Source organism: Pollicipes pollicipes, unplaced genomic scaffold, assembly GCF_011947565.3.
Source record: "Pollicipes pollicipes isolate AB1234 unplaced genomic scaffold, Ppol_2.1 Scaffold_5724;HRSCAF=6776_pilon_pilon_pilon, whole genome shotgun sequence".
Lineage (NCBI taxonomy): Eukaryota > Metazoa > Arthropoda > Thecostraca > Pollicipedomorpha > Pollicipedidae > Pollicipes > Pollicipes pollicipes.
The window spans coordinates 22,382,413-22,405,302 of NW_023596746.1; the positions used below are offsets into that span (position 1 = coordinate 22,382,413).

General features: G+C 55.6%; 2 protein-coding genes across 2 annotated transcripts; both read left to right on the top strand.

Annotated features, from left to right (window-relative positions):
- Positions 1-2,355: 2,355 nt before the first annotated feature.
- LOC119103643 (ras GTPase-activating protein raskol) lies at positions 2,356-8,601 on the top strand (the record flags this gene model as incomplete). The annotated part of the gene is given in 9 exon segments (XM_037227255.1): positions 2,356-2,642; positions 3,206-3,326; positions 4,524-4,738; positions 5,087-5,345; positions 5,748-5,896; positions 6,102-6,268; positions 7,165-7,445; positions 7,627-8,214; positions 8,475-8,601. Coding segments are annotated over 9 exon segments (2,194 nt in total), but the record flags the coding sequence as incomplete, so codon positions are not given.
- Positions 8,602-8,672: 71 nt separating this feature from the next.
- On the top strand, positions 8,673-11,020 carry LOC119103644 (ras GTPase-activating protein nGAP). Its single transcript, XM_037227256.1, has 4 exons — positions 8,673-8,877; positions 9,160-9,302; positions 9,659-9,820; positions 10,334-11,020. Exons 2-4 carry the CDS (start codon positions 9,193-9,195, stop codon positions 10,422-10,424), a joined length of 363 nt encoding a protein of 120 aa, XP_037083151.1. The 5' UTR covers positions 8,673-8,877; positions 9,160-9,192; the 3' UTR covers positions 10,425-11,020.
- The last annotated feature ends 11,870 nt before the right edge of the window (positions 11,021-22,890 follow it).

Genomic DNA, 22,890 nt, shown 5'->3' on the forward strand with positions numbered 1-22,890 from the left:
GCGGGCCGCGGATCGCCTGTGACGCTCCGCCGCTCCGGCGGCCCCGCTGCCCACTAAGCGCCAGACGGCCGGCGAGGAGGCCGCCTGCACGGCGAGGACGCTGGGCCACGCCCGGCTGGCGGCCACTGCGCGGCATCGCTTCCCGGAGCGGCTGCCCTTCAGGTGGCCGGAGGGGAGGGGCGCGAGCCGCCGCCTGAGCCGCCTGAGCCGCCTGAGCTGGGCGGGCCAGGCTGGCGCCTAGGACTGCCGACCGGGGTGGGGCAGGCACAGAGCGCGGCCATCAGGGGGCAAGTGAATTGTAGTGGTCTGGTCAGACCGCTTAATTGGAACGGGGGGGGGGGGGTGTTGAGTTGTGTCTAACGATAGGCGACGCGGTTACGGCAAACCAGGAGCGAAATTTGCTCTCGATCGGAGACGAGTTGGCTAGCTGGTAACTGAATGTGGTCGCTCAGCGGTACGGGCAAGCTGTGGAAACTGACCCTGTCGCCAACCACCACACTGAGCTGGTGCGGTCAGCTGGTGCGGCTACCTCAATCCCGGACCAGGCTCTCATATCTCGGGGGTCCAGGGGCCAGACCGCCGGTCAGCTGGTGCGGCTACCCCAGTCCCGGACCGGGCTCTCATATCTCGGGGGTCCAGAAGCCAGACCGCATTGAGTTGGGCGGCTACCTTAATCCCGCCAGGCTCTCATATCTCGGGGGTCCAGGGGCCAGACCGCCGGTCAGCTGGTGCGGCTACCCCAGTCCCGGACCGGGCTCTCATATCTCGGGGGTCCAGAAGCCAGACCGCATTGAGTTGGTGCGGCTACCTTAATCCCGGACCAGGCTCTCATATCTCGGGGGTCCAGGAGTCAGACCGTCGGTCAGCTGGTGCGGCTACCTCAGTCCCGGACCAGGCTCTCATATCTCGGGGGTCTAGGAGCCAGACCGCCGGTCAGCTGGCGCCCGCGAGGACGCGGGGCAGCGCCGTGAATCACGCCCCACTTCGAGCCCGAGCTCCTGACGTGCGTGCGCCGTTCAGCTCGGTGCAGCGCCGCTTGCCAAGGTTCTGACGCTTCCGCGAGGGCGGGAGGGCTGACGAGGGCTTTGCCGCGCTCTGACCGCGCTAATTGCTACCGTCGAGGCCTTGACACCCTCCGTCTGAGCGAGACGGTGAGCAGATTGGCTAGTGCTAAGCTGACGCTAAATCAAACAGCCCATGCACATTACCTTCACGGCTTTGGCGTGCTGTGTCTGTTGCCTACTGTGTATTTTTGAAGACGTTCTGCATCTTGATCCTGGGATGCATATGTGCGTCATCGTGCCATTTAAGAGTTGACAATCGCAGTTCGAGCGGCGCTTAGTCAGTACTTGTGCTGAGTTGTATCGGCAGAGAGGGCCGCAATATTGTGATGAGTGTTTCAGCGCACGTCGCAGACAATTGATAAACAGCCTAATGTTCGGCTAGTTACTTACGATGCATCACAACACAGGCCATGTATCTGCTCGCGCTACTGCGGGCAGCTGTAGCCCACACACGTCTGTGATGTGTTTTGCGTGTGCCTTCCTGAGCGGCCACTCCCACCCGTATCCTGACCCATAGAGGGAAATGAAGTCACTTCAGCCTGACAGTGCTGAATCGTCCGTCAACAGCCTGTGTCACTGCATCGTGTGTCAGCTTCCTGACAGATGACACAGCTCGCCACCGCCCGCCATCCCTGCCGCGATCTTGGCGCCCTCAGACCCCGCGCCGCCCCCCGCCGACCTCTGTTTGTCTCTGACGGGATGACGCGCCGACGGGTCTATGCCGGCGCACGAGGACCACCGTCAGCGCTCGAGCACGCGAACAAGCGCCGGCCATGGCGCAGTCTGGATTTTTGTGGCCCATGCTGAGACTTACGGCGTGGCCTGGCCTGCTCAGCGGGCTGCGGGGAAGGTGGAATTCAGTCGGTATTCGTTCGTTGCGGCTTAAGATCCAATTACAGTTTTACGGGCTGAACGCGCAGCAGCAACTCATTCTGTCTGATCAGAATATGACATGCCTGCCAACATGTTATGAAGCATGAGTGAGCATTCGTTCCTACCAGCCCGTCCTCTGGATTTGAAACCGATACATCAGCTGTTCGTGTCACGGGTGGCTGTTTTGATTTCCACTTAGAAAGCGAATTAATTCAAGATACGCTAAATACCTCCGAGCAGTACCTCATATGTGTTCTTTCATTCCGATACTGCATCCCAGCAGAGCTATTTCCATCTTCACTCTTGCCCAGCCCAGACAGTGCTATCTCACTCAGGCGTGTCGCTCTCCGCCGCTCGTCTCTTCCTACGCACACCTCTTACCCCGGGCACTGACCATCCTGCCCTCCTCTGTCGACAGTTTGCGACGCACTGTGCAGCCGAACCGGGAGCAGATGCGACGCATCGACAACTCGCTCAAGATCTGGCTGCTCGAGGCCAAGACGGTGACGGCCAAGAAACGGTACTTCTGCGAGCTGTGCCTGGACAATACGCTGTACGCGCGCACCTCCAGCAAGGCCAAGACCGAGCTCTGCTTCTGGGGCGAGCAGTTCGAGTTCAACAGCCTACCCACCGTCGAGAGCATCCAAGTGAACCTCTACCGCGAGCCCGACAAGAAGAGGAAAAAGGACAAGAACGTGCTCGTTGGTGAGTAGCTCCTCCTCCCGACGGAGGGGAGAGTGTCCTACTCAGAGTCTGAGTCGCAGCCGCGCGTCCGGCCGGGCCAGATTTACGTCGCGCCCAATAAACAGCACCTGGGCGTGCTTGTTTGGGCAGCTCGGACGGATTAGCAGCTGCTTTGATCTGGGGCGCACGCGAGGGCCCAGGTGTCGTGGCGGCGGCGGACCGACGAGCAGGCGGCACCGCGCCGTCTGCGCTGGCTCGCTGGGAGTGGCAGGCCGGCTCCGGTGAGCGGGCCGCCCGGTGGAGGCCGCCGACCACCTGTGGGAGTGGCGGGAGCCGCCCCGGCTGGTCGGCCGCGCCGACGCGAGCCGTCGCCGCCCGGTCGGCCGGGCGACGACGGCTCAGCCGGGCGCTGTCAACCGGCTGTCACTCGGGTGTGTCGCGCTGCTGGGCTTTGACGAGCGGCACTGCTGGGCGGGCCGTCCGCAGGTCTCCGTTCTGCTCACGACACTGGAAGATCGCAGTTGTACGGACCTGCCACAGCGGGCAGTGACGCTGCGGTCCTGACTCCGCCCCGTTCTCCACAGGCACGGTTGAGATCCCCGTCAGCTCGGTCAACTCTAAGTTCTTCGTGGAGAAGTGGTACCCGGTGACCCTCGAGAAGGGCAGCAGCAACAAGCACCCGCCCAGTCTGCGCATCAAGTGCAGGTTCGGCACCATTGCGTTGCTGACGCTCAGTCGGGTCGGGTGCGCTGTCCGCGGGGTCGAGCGCTCTGTCCGTTGGGCCGAACGCTTTGCCTACGGGGTCAAGCGCTCTGTCCGTTGGGCCGAGCGCTCTGTCCGCGGGGTCGAGCGCTCTGTCCGCTGATTCAAGCGCTCTGTCCGTTGGGCCGAACGCTCTGTCCGCCGGCCGCTGCGGCCGCTAGCTTCTGCGGGCTGTAAACTCGGACGGCGTGTTAGGCGGGGTTGTAGGCTGGGGAGGACGCGGGTCGATGCCGGAGGCTGGGGAGGACGTGTGGCCGGTCTTTAGCGAAGCTTTCATGGGAGCTCACAGGCCCTGAATACCGTGATTGCGCCACCCTGGGCCTCTTACTCAGATTCGGGTTCACGTAAAGTTCTGAGGACTGTGGAAGATAAGATCAGGCGTGTCCACTTGTGGTAGTAATTGCGATTGGAAAACATGCAGCGCCTGTTTTTAAATCGATTTACTGATGTAGCCTTTTCTTTTCTGTATCCAGGGGCGATGGGGCGAGGTGTGTTCAGACCCCGCCTAACACGATCCCATTTTTCGTTCACCTCGTGTATTTGCAGCTAAATGGTGCGTGATATGCTTTGTTGGACTGGTTGGTTGTCCTGGAAAACCGGCAAGCAGTGTCAAAACTTGTGATGGCTTGTGTGATACCATTGCACCTGCAAGCTGTTCTGGGGATTTCGATCAATTGATTACGACGTTATTCATGGTGAAATTTGTACCATGGATGTAGGATTATATTAGTTTTGTGTAATATTATTGACGATTTACCCATTCATCCAGTTGGGACCTGCTGTATGTCATGACACTTAACTTGTTCTTATATTCTTGTGTACCTTGCGTGTCTTTCATTTCTTGAAAAGGAGATCTGGAGAGCGTTGTACTAGTTGTAATACTTGTCGTACTGGACTGTAATAAGCAAGTTCGGAGACTCGGGCATTCAAAATCACAAACGTATCATTGGCATCTGCTTGGTCGGTATCGTGACATCTCTCTTCTCCGTCGTGTGACAAAGCGGTGGTCCATGCATTAGTGTGCTGGGACGGAGTCGTCAAGTCCCACAGACTGTGGACTTGACGACCCTGAGGCAGTGCAGGCGCCAGGACAGGGCGGCGAGCGCGGCTTACCCTGACGGCCGCACGTCTCCTCGCCAGGTTCCAGGCGGTCGACATCCTGCCGTTGCACGTGTACAGCGAGTTTTTGCACTACGTCACGTCACGGTACGCGCAGCTGTGCGAGATCTTGGAGCCGCTGGTCGGCGTCAAGAGCAAGGAGGACATCGCCACCACGCTGGTGCACATCATGCAGCGGGAGGGCCTGGCCAAGCACCTGCTGGCCGACCTCGTCTGCATGGACGTCACGCGCATAGGTGGGCCGCGCTCCAATATAGTCCGTCAGCGGCCCGCGCTGCCTTGCGTGTCGCTGCGGATTGTCACGCAGACTCCCGACTCTTGTTGGTCAGAGTAGCGTCAACCGGCAGGGCATAATCAGCACGGGTTTGAAGGGTTTGAAGGGTTTGAAGGTGCTCCCGACATTCTAAACAACAACGTTGGATATCTTACGCTTATGTCTAGTGCGTTGTATGCTGGTTCATGACCAAAGATGCACTCGTTCCTGGTGCTAGTGCTGCTCTCGAGCGTCCACATTGTGTTGCGAATGGCTCGTCCCTCTTCCGCTGTTCTCAACCGACTCACTGGTGCCGCCGGCGGGCCCGCAGACGACGAGCGCCTGACCTTCCGCGGCAACTCGCTGGCCACCAAGGCGACCGAGTCGTTCATGAAGCTGGTCGGCGACCGGTACCTGAACGACACGCTGGGCGAGCCGGTGCGCCGCCTGCTGGAGGCCGGCTCCGACCTCGAGATCGACCCGCTCAAGATCAGCAGTCCGGGCGTGCTGCACAAGCAGCGGCTCAGCCTGCGCGCGTTCGTCGAGGAGATCTGGGCCAGCATCCTGGCGTCTTACACCAACTTCCCGCCGTGAGTACTGCCTGGCTCCCTTGCGGTGGGACGGGGGAGGCGGTGTGTGTTGGGGTCGGGTGGAGGGGCTGAGAAAATATACTGTTGTTTGAGGTGACCCTACGTTCAATGGCTTTATTGTCACTTTGTTTGGGCAGTTCTTCGCAGTTGTATTTCAGAAGACACTAATGGAGTGCACGGACAACAATTTTTTATTTAGAACCTAACGGGTATAGATTTAGTGAAAATCTTATGCGGCATGACATGCAGCTGCTGGCTGGGCGATTTGGACAGTCGTTCCGTTTTCTCTCCCGGTAATGCCCACACTGCGCTGCCCATATGCCGGTAACGCCTGGATGCCTGGTCTGCGTCGTCGGCGCAGGAGCGTTGGCTAGTGTCTGACGTGGCCGGGGTCCGTTCCAGGGAGCTGCGCGAGTGCTTCCACTTGATCTGTGAGCGGCTACGGGAGGCAGGCAAGGCCGAACAGCAGGACAACGTCATCTCCTCCTGTATCTTCCTCCGCTTCTTCTGCCCGGCTATCCTCAGTCCGAGTCTCTTCAGCCTCACGCAAGGCGAGTGATGCTGGGCTCTTCAAAAGCCGGCGAGCCACGGGCAGCCACGCGATAAACGCAACTAGTGGTTTGAGGCAGGCGCCTCTAGCCTCGCATTCATAATTCTTATGTGAAGGGATGGATGTTTGACTATCCTCCAAGCCATTGCAGTGTTAAATGTCCGTGTCTGTGGTGGACCTCTCTGACTTGGTGACGCCTCTTCTAGAGTACCCGAACGAGAAGGCGGTCCGGAACCTCACCCTGGTGGCTAAGACGCTGCAGACGCTGGCCAACTTCACCCAGTTCCAGGGCAAGGAGAACTACATGGAGTTCCTCAACGAGTTCGTCGTGAGGGAGACGCACACGATGCGCACGTTCCTGCGCAAAATCTCGGTGAGTGCGCCGCCGCGCTCGGTCGCCGCCGTCGCGCCAGCTCCGCGTCACGAGTGATCCTCCATTAGCGCGGCGCGGCGCGATACGATCTCGGCTGACGACGCCCGCGGCGCAGTGACGTCACTGCCGCGCCATGACGTCACGCGAGGCGTCCGATCTGCGACAGCTCCCATCTGTCGCCGGCGTGGCGGGAGCCGATCGGGGCAAGGTGGGCGGGATTTGGGGGAAGCGGGGGGAGGGGATAGGCGCTGCCGGCTCGCCCTGGCACGGGACCGGGCGGCAGGGAGAGACCCAGGCCTGTGGGCGGCAGGGAGCGACCCGCGCCTCCGGGCGACAGGGAGAGACCCAGGCCTCTGGGCGGCAGAGAGAGGCCTAGGCATCTGGGCGGCAGGGGGAGACCCAGGCCTCTGGGCGACAGGGAGCGACCCGGGTCTCCGAGTGGCCTCAGGTGGCGTGGGATGCCAACTGAGCGTGCCTTTCGTAATACTTTCGGAGTGGCCCGTCGACACGGCGATAGCTATTGTTGATGACAATGGGTTCACCGGAACGTTACGCTCATCCTTTGTCTTGCTATTTATCTCAGTGACATAACAATTTCAACATGCACTTGATGGCAGCATGATGACGCATTGACAGCACGATGGCGCATTGAGGTTGTTAACAGCGTGACGGGGTGTGGGCAAATACACGGCAATATTTATTTGTTGTCTGACGCCAGGCGTAGTTATCTAGTGTTTTATTTTCAGCACGATGGTGCGTTTGGTTCCATCCACTGACTGACCTTTTGTATACGCTTGTCGTGCTGATGGGAGATCAATGTTGTCACACTCCTAACCGAGCTGTCTCCTGACCTGACCCGTAGCCCCCCCTGACCACGCTGGTTCCCACGTCGCCAGAGCCCGGCGGGGCGGGACGCGCGCCAGCAGGAGTGGGACGGCTACGTGGACCTGGGCAAGCAGCTGTCGGTGCTGCACGGCCTCCTGCGCGAGTGTGCCGTGAAGGTGACGAACCCGGCGCACCTGGCCGAGCGCCAGCGGCTGGAGACAGTGCTGGCGACGGTGACGGCGGCGCACAGCCAGCCCAACGTGGGCCTGGTGTACCAGCAGCCGCCGCCGCCGCCGTCGGCCGCGCTCGCGCCGCCACCGAACTATCTCAGCCTGCAGCGCAACATATTCCGGTGAGGTTCGGCGCAGGGGCGGCGGAGAAACCGTGGCGGAACGGATGGTATTGTGGTTTAAAGGGCACGGATCTTCAAAGGCTGTGTTTGGCAAGCGTAATGATCGGCGTTTCTTATCATTGTGCGACACGTTGGTTCGTGTGCGGGCGTTTCTGTTGACGGACGTTTATCCGCTGCCCAGGTTCAACGACCGCACGTCGTGTGACCGTGAGCCGGCGGGCGCCGTAGAGCCGCCGCCTCCGCCACCGCCGCCGCCTCCGCCTCCGCCGCCACCGTCGGCCGCGCTGGCGCCGGAGAAAGCCTCTACGCTGCCGCGCAACGCCTACCTGCCGGGCAGCTCGAAGCGGGCGGCGCCCAACCTCAACACCAGCGACGACTACGTGCTGTTCAGCGCTCTGAAACCGGGCCGGCCGGGCCATCACCAGCACTTCCACCACCACGCCGGCCAGTACGGGCCGGCCGGGCTGGCCGGCAGTCCGGCGGCGGCGGCGGCGCGCCGCCGCGGACCGCGCGCCGACGACGAGGCCAACGATCACTCGGCCGGGGAGCTGGAGCACAACGTCAAGGGCTCGCAGATCTCCATCTCGCAGCTGTCGAATGTGGCCTCCAGCGGCTACCAGAGCTTCGCCTACAGCCAGAGCTCGAGTCCCGTGGACCCGGCCATCAGCAGCTCGCAGCAGCAGCAGCACCACCACCAACAGCAGCACGCCCCGCTGGCCTTCAACAATCCCATGTACCAGCTGAACAGCGGCAAGCCGCGGGTCACCAGGTGAGAGCACCCGGCAGCGCTGGCGCCTCGCAGCCCGGCATCAGCACCTCATCACACGCATTAGAGGCCACCTGGCGTTGGCAGCCGACCGTCTGTCGCTCGCCAGAATCAATGTCTCTGGGCGCCGCTTAACTTAGCTTAGCATCCCGCCGCGCGCGAAAACATGACCGGCGACGCGCGTCGGGCTGTTTTGCCACCAAACACAGCGGCGCGCTGCCGCGTAGCCGGCGCCGGCTGACAGCCGCCCCTGTCGTCCACAGGCCGGCCCAGTACTCGCCCAGCACGTCCGTCAGCTCGGCGCACAGCATGGAGGATGTGCAGCTGGTGATGGCGCCCTCGGTGCCGGCGGCTGCCGGCCGCGCGCCGCCGCGCTCCTCCAGCAGCTCGCCCTCGCCGCCGCGCGAGCGCCGTCATGCGGCCGCGCCGCGAACCAACCCGCGCGCCGCGCCGCCGCCGCCGCCCCCGGCCGGCTCGCCGGAGCTGTACGCACGCGCGCGCCGCCTGAAGGCCAGCCGGCGAACGTCGACTGATGTGCTTGCCACCAGGCGGCAGCAGCAGCGCGGCAGCGACAGCGAGAGCAGCGACGAAGTGCGGCCGGGTCGTGACAGCCGACTCAAGAGCAAGGCGCGGCGCAGCCGGCCGCCCGACAAGTCGTTTGAGGAGGTGAGTCTCACGCTGCTGTCCGTGCCGCTCCGCTCTCATTTGGTTTTGCCCTACCTGGTTGACTGACCTGAAACATTTGTATGTGTGTTTTGCTGTGTTAACCGGTTCCACGCCTGGTCTAAGTGGTAATGCTGTTCCCGCCACGAAACCGAATTTTTTGTTTGAGGAGCCGGTGCGCATGATCAGAAAACAGCCTTACTGCTGGAGGAGGAGGATCAGCAGCGTCTGAAGCGCGGCGTGTGGGCGGGCCAGCGGCTGGTAACAGTCGAGCCCTGTTTACAGTACGAAGACGAGATCCGCCAGCTGCACGTGCAGATGGAGCAGCTGCACAGCCGGCTGAACGAGGAGCCGAGGACAGCGACGCCGCCGGCCGCCGCGCACATCTGCCAGCCCTCTCCCGTACAAATCACCGAGATACTCAACAGGTAACCACTGCGCCGGGCAAACCACCGTGGTGCGCAACAGGTGATCGCCGCAGTGAGATAGTCCATTGTGTGGCGAGTGGACCAAAGGTCATCCAGATGCTCAACAGATGTCGATTGAGCCTGACGCATCGCCGGTATGGCTAACAGGTAGCGATTGTGCATGCGAATCATCGAGAGACGCAGCAGGTAGCGAATGCATGGCAAGGGTCGCGAGATGCTCTACAGTGAAGAAATGTCCGGTAAAAATAATTTAGATGGTTAGCATGGAACGACTGCACTGTACCCTACCCCAGTCAGCAGGCGGCTGACCGCTGTGTGACCCCGACAGGCGGCTGACCTCTGTGTGACCCCGTCAGGCTGTCGCTGGTGGAGCACGAGCTGCGCCGCGAGCAGAGCCAGCTGTCCAGCGTGCTGACAGAGAAGGAGCGGGTCATCGAGGCGCAGCACTCGCGCATTCAGGAGCTGAACGCCGCCAACAGCCAGCTGCATACCATGCTGGCGTCGCTGCGCACCCACCAGTGAGTAGGCGGGACGCGTCGCTGCTTGCCCGGCCTCGGACAGTTGGTGTCCTATGAGCCATGTCTCAGTCCGGCCGCAGCATGGCTCAGGCTACACCCGTGCGTGATGGTGGGATCCCATGTGGGGTGGGGAAGCTGAAGTGACCGGGTTTTGCTAACGCTGGAGGATGTTGTTAAGCCGGCTGCTGGATGACTTGATGCGGCTGAGTTGGACGGCGGAAGGCTGTAACCGCTGTGAGTGTGAGGACGCATAACTGTAGCATATCTCATCACAGCGCTCACAGCTCACTGTGTATGCCGCTACAATTTCCTTTGGTGGTATCAAAGCTGATTGTATCAACTCAAGGTGGCATCAAAGCTGCGTTGGGAGGTCCACCGATGCTGTTGCATTTTCAGGGGTAGTTGCCATCTAGCTAAAACCCTACAGGCACACAGTTTCAGTTGCGGTCATGGTAACAGCTGTGACCGTTGCGTTTCATGACGTGGCATTTCATGACATTTCATCCGTTCCAGGCACCCGCCGACGCTAGCCCAGTCGACCGCCAACGGCTCGGCCTCGGCACCCATCTCAGACACCTCCGATTACAAGAGTAGTTCGTGCTAGGACTGTAGAGCGCGCCAGGGTCGCGCTGCGGCCGGCCTTGGCTCGCGCCGTGCGGTGTTGGTGACCGCACGCCCGACAGTGTGGCCTGACTAGACCAAAGACTGCCCGTGGCAGGCTATTCAGCTCCGGTTCGTTTGAGTACAGTACGCGCGGCAGCTAATCGTCTCTCCTGTGGAAGGTCCAGTGTGAGGACTTCGTACCATGCCGTCGTCTTGTCGCCTTCGTCATCCATTGAACAGCTGAAAAGCGCTGCATCTCACTCCAGTATCGCAGCGTGGCGCGCTTCCTCGCTTCATGAACTGTGGTGTGCGTGCGTGTTATCTCTTCCTCGTGTGTCGCGTAGGGTTGTCGGCAACTAGTGTTGTTTGCGGAGAACAAAGTTGGAACAGCGGTTAGGCTACCTCCGTCTAGCTGTGCTCTGTGCAATGGTAACGAAGTTGCGTGCTGAGTGGGCACGTATGTACGTAAATGGATAGTCATCGGCTGGCGTCGTGGCGCTGCATAGATTGCTTTGTTAGAGCCAACCTTTAAGTGTTTGCACCGTGTCACAATCAGGTTGCAAGTTTCTGCAAAATAAAAGTTTCTTCATGAACCGATCCATGCTGATTGACACGCGGTGACGGGCTGTTTGACAAAAGCGACAGCGGAAGATTGAATAATATAATAATGAAATTTCCACTGGACACTCCATAAGCCGTGTAGATCTGACTGCTGTATCCCAGGGCTGCGAAACAATTTATCAATGTACGGTAGACTTCGGGATGAAGAATGTGAGCCCACGGCTTTTATAAACCATGAGGAACGCTATTCATGCAGTGTGCGCGCCAAGATCAGACAAACCGAAATGCTCTTAAAACGCTCACAGGCGTGTACTTGTGTCGGATACTCACAAACTACATCGCCTGACTTCATGTAATACATCTGAACTGGGCGTCACACAGAGCAAAACATAAAAATATTCAGCCATCGAGACCGCTTCAATCCAATAAAACTTCACGTACCAGTAAAGACTGGCTGAACCATCACTCCACACCAGAGTGACTACATCGAGGGTCCAGTCACTCCCGCGCGCACACACGAACAATGCATGTTTCATGCCCTTCAGATTTGATCATCCGGCTCTTTTTCACAAACGCCGGCCGCCGTTTACCCATCTTCGTGGTTTAGACACAAGTCCGCAACGTCCCCTGCTCGCTGGCGCGCGCCCGACGTTTGGCTACCCAAGTCACATTTTGATCGCGAACCCGCTGCTATCGGCATACACCATACCTCGGCCCAAGCATTGGCATGCTGCACACGCTGAGCCATCGCTACATGTGCCGCTTGCAGAGAGACTCGATGCTCGGAAGAGGCGACGGCCCGATGCCAGCCGTCAGCTACAGCCCGGCGCGGCGCTGGTGCGGGGGCGGCGGGGCTGGGAGCCGTGCCTGGCCCGCAGCCCTATGGCCGGAGCCCCAGCCGGCGCACGGCGGCCAGGAAACTCCAGCGGCGGCCGACACCGCTCTCTGGCGGCGGGCAGGGGCAGTCCGGACGGTCCCGACCGCAGCCGCCGACACGGTCCACTGGGTGACAGCGCGGCGGCCGTTCCGGTTCCGGCTCCCGCTCCCGCTCCCGCTCCCGCTCCGGCTTCCGACCTGGCTCCGGCCTCGGCTCCATAAGCTTCGGCTCTGGCTGTGGTTCTGGCTCCTGTGCTTCCGGTGGATCCGGTGGGTGGCAGGGGACGTGCGTGCACACCACGCGGTCCCCACTCTGACAACGACACTCGCTGCACTCCTCCATCCAGATGGCGCCTCGATCGCAGCGGAACGGCATGACATCTGGCGGCAGGAGAGGGGGGGGGGGGGGGAAGAGGGACGGTCAGTTGCTTGAACAAGCAGAGTTGGAGGCACGGCGCGCCATTCCTAGTGCTTCTTGATGGCTGCGGTTTCTTACCAGAGGACATGTGCACTGCATTGGTCATTGGGCACCTTTGCGTCCCCAGGTTCTCCAAAGGTCTTGCTTCCGCTATGCAGTTTCAACAATCAACACCGTGTCCGGTTATCAACCTGAGGACATGTGTGATGAGACGATGTCGCATGATAAGCAGCCAAGTGTCAAGTGGCGCTGGTGTTCGGCATTCGCGTCCAGTCCATGGGCAGAGATGGGAAAGGACCATCTGTACCCCACTTTTAGTTACATTCGGCTACTTAGTGATATATATATATATATATATATATATATATATATATATATATATATATATATACACTCGCCTCGTCTCGTCTCGTCTTGTCTCGGGACTCGTCGTCATCGCCCTATTCACGTAATATTTACGGCGACTGATATCTCCTGGTTGAAGTCGTTTACCCTGACATGCAGGATCACACAGTTATCCTTGCATGTGTACAAGAATACTAAGCACAAGTTTAAATACACCCTATATCTACCTGGGCTTGTAAGCATTATATGTCTTCCGAAATGGACAGAACCCAGTAAACCGACAACGACCCCGGGCGTGACTTGAGGAGTCTGACAGCTTTTCCTGGTGAGACACACTTCAAATGGCATGACTTTAGCTAACTTCACGGACACTTATCGGCCGGCTGTTTTCCAAGACGTCTTACAATGTCTCGGGAAGAAACCGGCACGTTCGCAAAATTTCAGGGATTATCAGATCAGCAAATTGAGAATTAGACGACACAAGAAAGCAACAGGAGAGGACAACGCCGAACGATGTAGACTCCTGGAACGGTGCTTCTGTGGTGTCGTCTATCCCCCTCTCAGTATCTACGTTTCAGCAGCAGCACGCGCGCGTGTTCCTCGCGGAGCGTCTATCGATGCGCCGGGGAATCAAACGCAAAAATCCAGCAGCTCAAGCTTTTGCTAAGGCAACACATTCTCACATTTCTGCCCCCCCCCCCCCCACGCATCTGTGCGGCACACGGTAACACTTGACCAACATCCCCTAGGGTGCCACCTCAATACCGACTGTTTGTTTTGCTCGTTCCGTTGGCGGTGTCCGTCGCTGGACGGTCCGATTGAACGCGTGCAAAAGTTGAGCCATCTTATCAAAATATAAAGGTGCCTAAAGCACCTACAAACTTCCCTTTTACGTAGCATAGAGGATGGGCGTGGGAACGGCGAGTTTGTGAGTGCCGTTGCACCCCCACTTTCTGAGAATGTCAAGCATTGAGATGCGCCCGGGTGCCCGTGGAATAGCGCAGCTCGGGTGTAGGGGGTCAATTTGACCACTGGATATCTAAAGAAACTAAGAGAGAGAGAGAGACAGGGAGGGAGAGAGAGAGAGAGAGGAAGAAAGAGAAGGAGAGTTAGGGGAGCGAGGAGAGAGAGAGGAGAGGGGAAGAGAGGAGGAGAGGGGAGAGAGAGAGAGAGAGAAAGAGAGAGGGAGAGAGAAGGGGAGAGGGAGAGAGGGGGAGAGGAAAGAGAGAGGAAGAGAGCGAGATGAGAGGGGGAGAGAGACTGAGAGCAGAGAGATTGAGAGGACGAGGTGAGCGAGAGAGGAGAGGGGGAGAGAGATGTAGAGAGAGGAGAGAGGAGGAGAGAGAGAGCGAGAGAGGAGATAGAGAGGAGATACACCCAAATTCACAATGCATGCTGGCCCTCATGTTACAACTCACTTTCGTCCCCTTTGAGGCTCCTAGGCCATGACACGCGGGGCCAAATAAGGTTAAACAAGGTCGTTGAACTCCAGGTTGGGTGGTCATCAAAGTTGCGATTCCGACCTCCTCACGCTAACCGTCTTGAGCCGAGATACCTCTTCTGAGCACATACAAAAAAACTCTCCAGAGGTGCAATCGCTTCGTCTAAAAATCCCTTAGTTGGCAATCATTAAATGAGCGATTCCCAAGAAATTGCCTTCGCTGACAGCCAAGGTCTGGTTTGACCTGTTATACCTCAGCAAACGTGCAGGCCGCATCTAATGTTTTGCACACAAAAATCCGCTATTCAGTTGCCTACAGCCATGAAAAGTTTGACGCCGCCACGTAGCACCACTCGGAAATTATTATAGAAGAGCCTTCGTGAGTCAAATCGACCCTCTCCACCCGAGCTCGCATTAGCCCTATGGCGAAGCATGGAAGGAGCCGACTCTGAGGCACCCATGGCAATACTTTCTGATCCAAGGCATTACTTTCTGATTTGCTCCTACATTAATGGGTCGAGTAGACATGGGAGGTCGAGGAGGCATGGGTTATGAGCGTCGTGAGCCACCAACATAAGTGCATCCACTGAGGGAAGAAAAACATGTTCCGAAACTTTCCTTAAAAGGGATTTTCTCCGTACATCTAGGTTTATTTGTACAATGAATGTTTTCCACGTTGTTCTATTGAAAAACATAATTTTCAGGCCAGGTAAAACTGTTCCCTTCAGATTTAAGTTCGGCTCAATCTCATTTACACCATTCCAATGACAGCTGACAGAAGTTGAGACATTCCTATGGAAAAAAAGCACTAAGGTGGGCGTGAACCCTGTTTTTAGCACCAATGTGTGCAAACAAATCAACATTATGCGTTTTTTTCATGTTCCGGCTGCGAAAGGCCTCATTATGCAGCCGCTGTGCAGATAGATGCTTTGGCTTTGTTTTACATTTGTGTTTTTAATGAACACGTTCATGAATAACGTCTGTACCCGGTATTGGAACTGCATTAGCTTAGTTAGAAGGAGGGTTGGACACAACTTCCAAAGATCCGGGTTGGAATCCCTGATGAGGTTCACATTTTCAGTGTCTGGCAGATATCTAACTGCAAGTCGGCTGCATAATACTGTCCTTCACAGCCGGAGCATGGATAAAAAAACAGCAAACTCTCCATAAAATGAGCGGCTATAAAGCCAAACCTCCATAAAACGAATTGCGTTTTTCCTATTTCCACGTCATTAGCAATTCAGTGGTTAAGTATAGCCTGGTCCCAATGGCGAAATCGGGGAGGCAGCTGTGGTTATTGATTTTCCGTAAGGTGTTACAATTTGTCTCTAGTCTTCAGATACAAATAACACATGTATCTAATCTAGCACATGCATAGATTGATCAAACTCCTTCCCGTCAGTACTGAACCGTGATCTTTCCAGGTTCCTATATCCGTCGGTATCCAGAGTGCTCACTCTTGGACCCAGGGGCCCAAGGCCTTTCTTCTTTGGCAGTGATGGCACTTGTAACATTAATGGCCAGGGAACATTAATGGCCAGGATTCTCTTAAGGAAGGGACGGAGCCTGACGAGAGCACATCACGCCAATTTTGAGCTCTCTGTCCAGAGCCGTCTATGGTGACATATAAAGAATGCGGGCCTTGGTAGGGAGGCCCCAGACCCCAGGCCCTGGCGATGGATAATAAGTGAATATGCATGTGGTGGATATGGTAGTGTATAACGGATCATAGAAAATCTGGTTCAACACCTTGTGGGGCCTGGTCATTCTGTGAGGGCTTAGTTTGTTACGGTCGCCCAATTATTTGTCACACGTACTGATCGTGTCCGCCCCGCTGACTGGTACCATTACTGCTGTCCCTTGAGCTGTATTCGCATTTACACAGAAGCATGGATTCAAAACATATTTATTGGATTGTCATTGTTAGAGACCTCGAGTGCGCGTTTCATTGCTGACATTAGTCATAGCTTTGTCCGAGTTTTTCTTGGACGTCTTTTTCGAAACCCGGAACAGCAAACACATTCGGCTTAAACGGGAGCAGTGTGCTTACTTCCTGTTTTCGGGATTTTTGGTTATTTTGCCTTTTTCACCGTGGAACGTTCACCAAGCTCCGTGTTCCTTTGGCGTGCCAAGGCTGACAACGTCCCCGCAGGTGAGCGGACCCTGCTGGTAGCAGCCTCGCCCCTTCCCGTTTGTAGAATCGTTTAACCTGCTTCGGCAATGGTACTAGCCGCTTTCCTCGTCAAGTCACATGACTTACATTTGAAAATATTGTAGTCTATGAGGATGTCGGTTTTTACTGCTCGCTCTTGACAGAATCTTTTCGAAACTTTACGCCATGGCATTATGGTAATAGTTTGCAAGCCTTCGCAATCGAAAGAAACTTTCAAAGATTATCCCAAAACGGCATGGCGAAGGCCTGGGAAGTAGTTACATTACGTTCGCATGGTATGACAGTAGGTTATTCACATTAGACAGATGTACTTGCCATTATCGCGAATTTCGCGCAAAATGCTGAGCCAATGGTTCACTTCAGTCATATGTGTAATGACATCGTACGCCACGTATTAATTATGCAGCCACCGAACAGCCATGATGCGGATCACGGGTAAAGTGACAGGTGGACACTGAAATTTAGGCCATGGCTGCGACACGTGCGACATCCGGGCGCCGCTCCTCCACAGCCGGGGTGACGGGTGCGATGTTCTTTCAGTCCGGTCTCCCGGCGGCACCGGCGACGTTACTTTCTAATCTGGTGCCCGGGCGGTGCTGGCGACCTTACCTTTCAGTCCGGTCTCCGGGCGGCACTGGCGACCCAACCTTTCAGTCTGAGCTCCGGAAGCCAAAGTCGAACTTAGCTTTCAGTCTGGGCGCAGGGGCGTCAGACTCAACCTCACCTTTAAGCCTGGGCGCGGGGGCGGCCCGAGCGTGCAGCGCCGCCGTCAGCAGGAGCCAAACCAGCGCTGCACCCGTCTCCATCTGATCGCGATCTTGCCGCAGCACGCGCAACCGGGCGCCAACAAGCGCGGCGGCGAGCGCTGGCGAGCGCGTGACGCGCAGTGGCGCACCGTGCTTTACCGCGGCGCGGCAAGGTGACCGCTCGGAGCGGACACACGCTGCTGCGTGGCTCGGGTGATGCATTTCGACCGCTGACGAACACGAGCGGACGTGCGAGCGGCCTGGAGTTCGTGACGAAGTGCCGGCGCCCAGTGATTCAGCTGGCGTTGGCGGTGGGAAATTCCAGTCACCGCCATGCAGCATTTTGATGCGACGCCTTCGTGACCGAAAAATGGGAACGTGCCTCATGCAAACCCAACGTCGCACGCCGTTTGGCAGAGCTGGTTGGCGCGGCGTGCTGGGCACGCCTCTGGCTGGGATGGATCTCCCGCCCAAACAGTCTGCAAGCTCCCAGATGAGGCAGGATGTGATGGGTGGCTTCGTGGGGCGCGGCGCTCCCTCCCACGGCTGGTTTTGTAGCAAACATTCCCTCCCTTCGGGCGGGCCCAGCTGTCTGTTGGGCCGCACGTGTGGGCACGAGCTCGCGGGAACATCGCGTCAGCTGGCACGTAAATATGTGGGAGTCTGTGAATGCATCTTCGAGTGAGGCCGTGTCTTCAGGATCACTTCCAAGCAGCATCGGCAGTGGCGCGTTGACGTTGAGCGGTCACTTTCTTAACTCAGTTGGGAGGGGGTCTGAGTCGATGAGGTTGACCTAGCCTGCCCTCATAAGCTGATGTTCGGGGATTTTGGTCAATGCCCGCCCTCGATATCAAACTTGAAAAAATTAGTGTTAAAACATATTTTGTAGATTCCCAAATCATGTTCCTGGGGAAGAAGAATTGGAAGAAGTTCGCAGGAAATATTTTAGGAGATTGACCGCATGTGTTCAGCGAAAAGTAACGCTGTTTTTTGTCTAATGAAGGTTGTCAGAAGTGGAAAAAAGGTTAATTCTGTTATATATACATATATATATATATATATATATATATATATATATATATATATATATCTATATATATCACCCCACCGATGTGTGTGTGTGTGTGTGTGTGTGTGTGTGTGTGTGTGTGTGTGTGTGTGTGTGTGTGTGTGTGTGTGTGTATAAAATAAAAACTGAACTTGTACGACTTCCTTAATAGACATGTGGATAGCTGAAAGGACAGGGTAGAGGACACGGGTTACCGAATTGATCTCTAATGTAGAAAATAATGTGGCCAAGGCTTTGACAAGTTTTGGAAGTTAACGTAAGCATGAAGGGCCTAGAAATTTTGTGTTTCGTTCTGACAAGTTGGGAGCCTCATATTTAAAGTAGCCGACGTCCAGCCTGCCAGGAGGTAGGGGTTCAACGTCGTAAAAAACAAAAACAAAAAACATTCGCTTATTAAGGAAACTGTGCTGTGCTGTGCTGCGCCCATGCTGTGCTATGCTCATGGTCAGATTTCTCGGCAAAAGTTGATCTACCGGACCCCAATATTTCTTTCCTTCTGGAACACATTGCACATAACTTCTTAATTACATTCCTCGACACCCTTGTTGTCGTACGTACAACCAGATAGAAGCCACACCGCCTGGTTAGAGCGTCTTCCACTTGATTCCCGATCCTGTTGGGGGGGGGGGGGGTTGAGCCGCTGTAGGTGTTCGCTATTTGTCTCCGACTGGGACAGCCTGCGGCCGGTGACAACGACAGCGCCAACGACCAGCTAACGCCAAACGGCATGGATGGGCCGTGCCGAGCGGCATCGCCGTAAAGTTTTGCCTTTAACCCGGAATTGTACGATCGGTTCTGAGCTCGCAAAACCAGTACTGCCCAGCTGGGGAACTTATCCCATAAATGCATCCGACCGAAAGGCTCGGACGGAATCTTTAAAAACTCATGGTCGCGTCAACCGTGCTGCGCTATAGTTTCGCACACCCCATGGCTACCAAGACAGCAGTCCTTACATCACAACAGGGGGAGACGGGTGCGTATATCTTCCGAACCCCAGTCCTGTCAATGAAGACGTGCTGAAATACCCCGATATATCAGATTAGTGAAGAAGTAGAAAGGCGAAATGAACAGACTGTGTCTATATGAGAGTGCCGCTTATGCGAGTTGACCTAGATAGAGCAGGCTTACGTTGTACTCAGTACTGGACGTAGTTTATCGGAGGTATGCAAAAGTTTATGGACCATCATCTTCTTTTTGCGACGCCGCACGACAACGCCCGACGTATGGCTGTGCATCATGATTACACCTTTCAAACACTGCCACTATCGTGGTCGGAACGCCCGAGGTATGGCTGTGCATCATGATTACACCTTTCAACACTGCCACCATGGCGGTCGAAACCGCTCCAGTCATTTATCTGAGCAGAAACACTTGAGGTATTGAAGCAGAGCATGACTGTTATTGAGGGCAGAGCGAAGAAGCATCAAAAGCACTCCCGCCAGTCCCCCATTCGCTCGCCTTCGTGAAAAACAAGCAAAAACTGTGCCGCGGACGGCGATGAATGCCTGCAAATGGTCGCTGCCCTGTCCTTGACGCTCCCTCAAGGAGTCACAATGCCATACGGCGTCTCCCAGCTGGCTCTCGTCTGATGTCCGTAAATTCGCAGCAGGCTCAACCAATCCTCCACAGCGGGTGGCCGCTCAACCAGTCCTGCACAGTGGGTGGCCGCTCGACCAATCCTCCACAGTGGGTGGCCGCTCAACCAATCCTCCACAGTGGGTGGCCGCTCAACAAATCCTCCAGTGGGTGGCCGCTCAACCAATCCTCCGCAGCGGGTGGCCGCCATATAAAGCACTGTTATCTCGGAGCAAGTCAAAGGACTCAGCCTGCTGAAGACACCATACCGCCGGACAGCTTCGCGTGAGCTCTTGTTGTAGATGGATCAGACTTTCCGTTGTTCTCTCACGCTCAGCTGAAAAACGGCGTGCGTTCCAATTTATGATATGTGGCACTGGTATGTGTCTCTACAAAATAGCTACCGCTGTAGACCACTGGCGTCGGTGAGGCTATGACATCCAGTTCTTTCATGTTTCGATGCATGAAGTTTGTCCGAGAGAAAAAGCGAGCAGACTAGTTCATTTTTTCATCTCCGTCAATATGGAGCAGCGAGGCGTCAAGAGGCAAAACTAACTCAAAATCACTCCAATACAAATGGGCATAAGTTGTTCTTTATTAACAACATACCTTTTGATGCAAACGTTTGATTGACTACGACAGCAGCCGACCGTGATGATGATGATGGTAATGACTGCTACATGACCGCGCATATCCAGATGACTGCCTGTATGTCCATACCCGCATCATAATGATGTGGATGTGGAGGCTCCTGGTGGTCGCCTCGCTCGCGCTCCGTCATCAGAGTCGGGCCAGATGACCCCGCTGGCAGGTGCCCCGAGTGTGGACCGCTGGCGGTATGCCCTGCTCAGCCCCAGCAAGAGCGCGAGAACGATGCCAGAGACGTCGTATGGACCGAATGCAGCGTTCCAAACATCTTCAGGAACCGGATCATCCAGCCGAAGATTCCTAGCCAATGCATTTAGTGAAGCTCATAGCACTGCATGTGTAAAGCAGTGTGCGCTAGGGACTGAAGCCGTGCTCGGCCTGGCTAACGGTTACCCTGATGCATGCTCTGACGTCACCAAGGGATTTTCTGCCATTGGCTGCATGCCTGTGCGGCTACCTGAGCAGGCTCAATGCTTCACAAAGAATCGAAACAGAAGACTGTTAGAAGTGCAGACCATTGTAATCAACCAATCAATCATATCCAAATCAATCATATCTTGACCCCTTTCCGGTTATGTCTTCTGTTATCCATATATCCATACTCCCGGCGATAGCAGGGAGGTGGGATTTCGCACCCCCTCCCCTTCCGGAAATTCACCCAACATTTGGGTTCCTCTTGGCAAGATGTGCGTTTATATAATCTCAAGAATGTGTGATAGGGACAACACTGGACAAGAGAGGAAATTTAATGCATGCTTATCCGGCACGGCTGGCAGCATTGTCAACCAATATCAACGAAGCCACCACAGATCGTTACATAATTATTTCAAGACTTGTGTATCACAAAAGATCTTCAAAATCGTTTTTTAAATGTATAGCAGAAGTAAAATAGGTTAGAAACAGAAATTACAAAAAACTTTTGGTTCGTCGCGTGCAGAACAAATGTGATCGTATCTGACGTCGTTTTAAAAGAAAACAACAGGCAAAAGTTGAGGTTATGACATAGGCGGTGTCACATTGCCTACCGACATGGCAAAAAGGGAATATCAACGACAAGCGCGTGGTTTTGTCAAGCACAATGGTGCTATTTGCTGATGCGTGACGACGTATGACGTGTGGCGACATATGACGTACGGTGACGTGTGACGTACGGCGTTGTATGACGCATGGCGCCGCATGACGTGTGGCGACGTATGACGTGCGGCGACATACGGCGTACGGCGACGTATGACGTACGGCGTTGTATGACGCATGGCGCCGTATGACCTGTGGCGACGTATGACGTATGGTGACGTATGACGTATGACGTATAGGGACCACAAAATATTATGGAAAGGTGCCATAGGCGTGTTCAGTTTTTCAAATAAAGGGAGAGCGGGACTGGAGCGTGACCAATAACCGCCACTGTCAGCTAAAGGCCCGCTTTTCGTGGCCTTCCTGTGCGGCAATCCCACGCATTGCTCATTCCTGGACTTGCCCCTTTTATAGCCTTCTTCAAGGTGCTAATTACTGCACATAATTCAGGGCTGGATCACGACGTTATGTTTTAGGCCTGAAGTTCCCAATGACATGCTAAGGCCTGGTTTTATGATTTGATGATACTTACAGCCCCGGCAGTGCATGTATGCAAACTGTTTATTTTCCTTCTTTAAGCTTCACATGTGCGGATATCTTCCCATGTTACCTATTCGTACTACGCCTACCGATTTCACAATAGTGCTGGCCTAGGTTCAAAGCTTTACTCCTCTGGCCGGCTCCAGTTCGCAAAACCCGAGCACGCCTCTGTCGGCATAGATATCGCTCGTCTTTGTGCTTATCGTTTGAAGTGCAAAGCTTTGCACTTAGATTACCGCACATATCTCTCACATACGTGAACTGTTGACCCGTCATGGATTTGACCCTGTGTGCGAACGCCGCGCTTTTTGACCATGTCGATTTTGTAATTTTGCAATAACCATTTCGGTGTTGTCACTACCTTTAGATGCAAGTCGGCGGGCATCAGCGGGCATCATCCCGGAAAGATAATCATCTTTGCATCACCTTTACATCACAAGCATCACCGAACTTTACTAGAAATCTCTCCTGACGGGCATAAGGCCCTGGAACCAACCATGTGCGTGGCATGTACCCGAAGCTTCAACGTCACGTAGACAACACATATTTCGAGAAATTTGGAGAACTTAAACGACCTACTACAAGCATTTCGGGGAGACTAGCGAAGCCGGAGGGTGGGCCGCTCTCAGCCGGCATAGCGTTCAAATAAATGACGCATCACGCAATGCTGGCCCTCTAATGCATTCAGAGGCCTGTTTGCATACGTTCTCAAAAGCGGATGTAGCCATTGGCGTCTCGGTTTCGGATAACAGTCATGCTTGCTCTCAACGAACTCTCTCGTCCGACATCACAAATGGCGTCTTGCCGTCATCAGATGCTCCAAATTGTGTATACCTATCGCTTGACAGTAATATTTCCTGCTACGATTCGGGCTCACTAGCACGCCTACTCAAACCTTCTTCCCCACAAAGCGTTTTTGGTCGAGTTCTTACTTGTTCGTCCCCGGTCATATGTGCGTTTAATTCTCCAACTCTACTCAATTCTCCACTCGCAGTAATTTG